General features: G+C 33.1%; 1 protein-coding gene across 1 annotated transcript; it reads right to left on the reverse strand.

Annotated features, from left to right (window-relative positions):
* Positions 1 to 1,226: 1,226 nt before the first annotated feature.
* Positions 1,227 to 3,021, reverse strand: LOC138189428 (alpha-ketoglutarate-dependent dioxygenase alkB homolog 4-like; the record flags this gene model as incomplete). Its single annotated transcript, XM_069131484.1, has 5 exons — positions 1,227 to 1,377; positions 1,597 to 2,027; positions 2,143 to 2,235; positions 2,516 to 2,630; positions 2,996 to 3,021. Coding segments are annotated over 5 exons (816 nt in total), but the record flags the coding sequence as incomplete, so codon positions are not given.
* Between the last annotated feature and the right edge of the window lie 1,867 nt (positions 3,022 to 4,888).

Consider the following 4,888-nt stretch of genomic DNA (forward strand, 5'->3'; position numbering starts at 1 on the left):
TGTGTGTATATATATATGCTTATATTTACTTATATATATATATATATATATATATATATATATAAGTAAATATATATATATATATATATATATATATATATATATATATATATATATATATATGTCGGAGAGGAAAGAACACCGGAGCCTCTGGAATGCTGGATAATCCCGCAACATTGTAACCTAGAGCCTACTATAGCTGTAATTAAACAATTGTAGTTATTCAACCTAATTGTAATTGTCCGAGATTTGTGATAGTGAGCTTGGGCTCGAGGCGACAGTCGGTCGCCAACGTGCCCGCGGTCAAGGGATGAACGTTTTGTCTAACAAAGGTATGAAGTAATTCTATAGCTCTCCTTAAAAGAAATATCTCTGGCGACACATGACAGTAAACATTCCAACGGTCTCTGTCCCGTGGCCACACGCAGTTCCTATTCTTCGAGAAAGATGATTGCCAGATGTCGATGTCTTTCCACAGTACGTGACCAGCTAGCCCGAGGGCCGTTATAAACACTAATATCTAGTTACCTAAAGTCCTTCGAACAGATGAACAGTCTTTGTCCCAACTACGGGAAGATGGGGGAGATCTATTTCTTTCAACGAACGGCGTCTCCCACTAGCAACTTTCCCTCGAGGGCGGCTAGCATCTTTTCTAACCACTGATATGGAAATTGACCAATTAGCAGCAACGCCAATTTCCCTTACTCCCTGAACGAAGACTATCCTCGACGAATCCGATGATCTCGTGCCCTTAGACACACCCCGATATAGTTTTCCTCTGTGGCATCATCGGGACGGAAAAGGCATTCTTTCACGCGATCTCGTCAACTGAAGGAAGTAACGTTCTTACGAATTATTGTGCGGACTTAGACTTCGCGAACACGTTCAACCATCATCCCTCTGACCGCGGTTTCGTTATCGAACCCGAGACCATTGTTACTAGTATCGCGGGTGCCTAATCACCACAGTCGATTGTTAAACTTGTATCATCAGTGCCTGTGCTAATAAACTGTGTCTTTATTATATCGCAACGATGGCTAATTTCAATGAAGACTCACCAAACACCCACAATCCTGACCCCAACGCTATTCCGACATATATATATATATATATATAGAAGGATCTAATATATTTTCATAATACATAATGAAACGTACAAATATTTCGTACAAATTTTATATTACATACTTTGTTGGAATAAATTATTTTCAAACCTTAGTCACACTTCATTGAAGGACCGAAGCTCTCTTTAAGAGTTCTTTGACTATTTCATTATTTGTTGAGGTGCATAAATATGGAGGAGTTAATTCGCGATAAGCCAAACAAATTCGCTTAGAAGTTATATCTTCTCTTAAAACACAATGTTCCCATTTATACCTACAAAAAATATAGAAGAGAATCTAGTAATTATGTAAATAATGCAATAAAATTCACATTCATTATATTCTATTTTATCTATGTTATAAAATACTTTCTCAAGTTGTACCTGACAATTAAAATAATTGTATAACTAAATTTGCCAAACAATTACAGAAATATAATACGATATAGATGTTTAAGTACTAATTCGCCATGTCTGTAAGAAAAATTTCTTGCCTTGCACTATCATAAAGAATCATAAGCGATCCCTCTGGCATTGGGAGCCTTACAACGATATCTTTATTACTTTCATTTTTATCATTTGTATCAAATTCGAAGCCTTCGAGTATAGTGGAATACTCTGCAACGCTTTCTAAATTATATTTTGTATCTGGACCATGGTAAGGACTCATTGTTAAAACTGAGTTACCCATGACATTCACAGTAACTATTCTTTCACCCCAAATCCAGCAGTCATCGATATGTGGATCTATTGAAGCTCCTCGTAGCGAATCATACTCTAAAGTACATTGTTCTACCGTTTGGAAATTATTAAGCATGGGTACTTGGCAAAATTTTTGTTGCACAAATTGAGTAGACTTTGGAAAACCATCAAAAAAACCCAACTGAAGCTTTCTTTTCTTGAAGTTGCATTTTGGACCAAAATTCTGGAGTTTTTAAATTATGTCTTAAATCTTCCTATCTTATCTATTAATAAACTTTATCGATATCTCAAAATTTTATAATAATAAATGTAGTTATATATTATACTGTTTGAAATACCTGTTTCCTTCTTCCACTCTGAGAAACTTCCCAAGGTATTTTTTCAAGCGCGTTCTTCAATGAATTAATTTCCCAAGGATTTAGAAAATCTAGCTTTGTATAAAAGTGAATATAAAACAATAGGTTAATATTAATTTCTTACGAATATTATCTCAAATATAAATAATAATAATAAAATTATTATTCTAACAATACTTTTTATCAAGTTCTCTTCACTAAAAAATCTTACTTCTTTTTTTATAATTGATGGTTGATAATCTCTTGTTATATTCTTAAATGTAAATTAGTTTGAAAGGGAAAATTAACGAATAATATTGCCATGAATTAGAAATTAAATAATGGAAGGATGTATCGGATACAGGTAAGTAAATACCTTTATATATACACCAGGAAATTCTATGGCTGTTCCTCGATGATACGGATGATTTTTGTAAAGATCAGCATCCCAACCAGGCCACGATTTGTCACAGTTTGGACAATATACATAACTGGAACATTTCTAAAATATTATAATCCATAATAGTTAATAAGACATAGAAACAAATTTTAAATGTTATGTGTATAAATTTAATAAAAAAGTAAATTATCTAGTTCGATAACAATGTTACCTTTCATATTTTGTACATAAAACAGTAACTTTGCCTACATTAATACATACTGCCTACATTAAAAATTACATACTTGCGTTAGAAAATCATTTGTTTCATTGACGGATAAATTAAATAATAAATAAATAATTTAAATCTTTCATAAAAATATTAAAAATAGCAATGCTACCAAATAAATTAATTGTCCAAGTATATAACATAATAGAAAACTTATTTGTAAAAAAGATAAACTTTTGGGACATAACCTCAAAATGAGTCTTAAGATTGGGTTTCACAATCTTATGTTCAGTTTCGCAGAGAAGACAAGATCTTATTCCCTTTCAACCACAAGAACGCACTGTTTCCATCCTTTAATAAGTAACAAAGAACTTAAAAGTCGCTAAATACTTATTTCGAACTATATTCATATGTACATATGTATACATATTTTAGACACATAGTACGCGAAAGTCAGGGAACTAAAGGACAATGTCGATGCGATAGCATAAGAAGGGTAATACGTTGGTTGGGTCTTCTATACGTGTTAACTTTATTCGAAATTACTAGAATAATTTACTATCGACTATAAATCTCCTCGTTTATAATAATGCCTTTATAATAAACTTTTCAACTGATAATCTTTTTACAATCTTCTTTTGACAGAACATTAGCACATTGCCAAGTGTATACCAACAGGTATACAAGGAACACACGACTTTCGTGCGATGTCATTTGTGTTTCAACCATCGTACAATGAACATCGAAGAATTGAACTTTTTCGAATTAAATTATCAATTTACAACATTTGCGTTATTAATTTGTAAGATTCAAGCTATTAATTTACAACATTTAAACTATTCTTTTCTAACAATTTACTATTAATTTATTAACTAATTCAATGGATTAATTTATTAACATTTAAACTATTAATTTGAAACATATAAACTATTGTAGTATCGTGGTCAGATTGTCTAAGAAATATCGGGTGAACTATAAACAATTTTGCGAGAGAGCCTAAGTGCCGACAGGCCGAAAGGGTCGGGAAACTTCAATGGGCCAAGCGGCCCATCAATGTGTCGTCGGTCCTTCAGTCTAGTGATTACGCGGAAAAAGGCGACGTGATCAGGATCGCGGACGGTTACGGAACACGTACGTGGTGGGGGTATGAGAAGAACAAAGGGATGCTTAAGGAAAAAAGGCAAGTTAATCGGCAGTCGTGAATTGCTAGTCGAATTGTGAGGAGGTAGTTAGTTGCGAGTCGAGAGTTGAGCTGAGAGAGTTGAGTCGAGACAGAGTTGCCGAGTTGTCATGAGTTGTAAACTATTAGTTGTGAGTTATTAATTATCAATCTAATTGTCTTAGTTATATCGTATTACTACATTAAGTTCACGTTAAATAACCATCGTTTCCTGTTTAATCCACTGTAAGTAGATCCATCTATCAATAAATTTATCATATAGAATAGAAATCATTGGAAATCCTAATTTCTAATATTTCTGAATAAATAATCCTATACTATTAATTTACAATATTTAAAATATTAATTTATAACATTTAAACTATTAATTTGTAACATTTGGAACATTAATTTATAACATTTAAACTATTAACCCTTTGCGGACGGGGCCGCGTATCTTGTCAGGTTCAAAATAATGTTCGTCACCACTATTATTACTATCGAACATGTTCTTTCTGGAACTTTTAGGCATCGTGTATAAGGTATTGTAAAAAATATATAAAAAGCTTTGTGATTCATCTGGTAATGCCATTGAAAGATTGAAATTTGTTCTGACTCGACTATCATCCTGCATCGCAAGTTTACGTTAAACGGAAGATAAGTTTTTTGAAGATCTAAAATCTTCATAACATAATACTGTTTAGTTTATTATACCCATGCCCAAATACGCATAAGATTATCGCTCAGAAAAATAGAAGTACGCCAGCCATTTCTAAATAACTGTCCGGAACTGTGAACAGATTCAGGCAGCTATATGTCGACACGCGTCCGCAACGGTAAAAAGACTTGGGCAGCTATTTGCCGACACTCGTCCGCAAAAGGTAAATTTAATACATTTGGAACAATAATTTATAACTTTTAAACTACCCTTTGTACTCGACCGCCTTTTCGGTTGGTCGTAGCAACAGCTCGAGACAATTTT

This window comes from Bombus flavifrons, unplaced genomic scaffold (genome assembly GCF_040668555.2).
Source record: "Bombus flavifrons isolate JBK064 unplaced genomic scaffold, iyBomFlav1_principal scaffold0040, whole genome shotgun sequence".
Taxonomy (NCBI): domain Eukaryota; kingdom Metazoa; phylum Arthropoda; class Insecta; order Hymenoptera; family Apidae; genus Bombus; species Bombus flavifrons.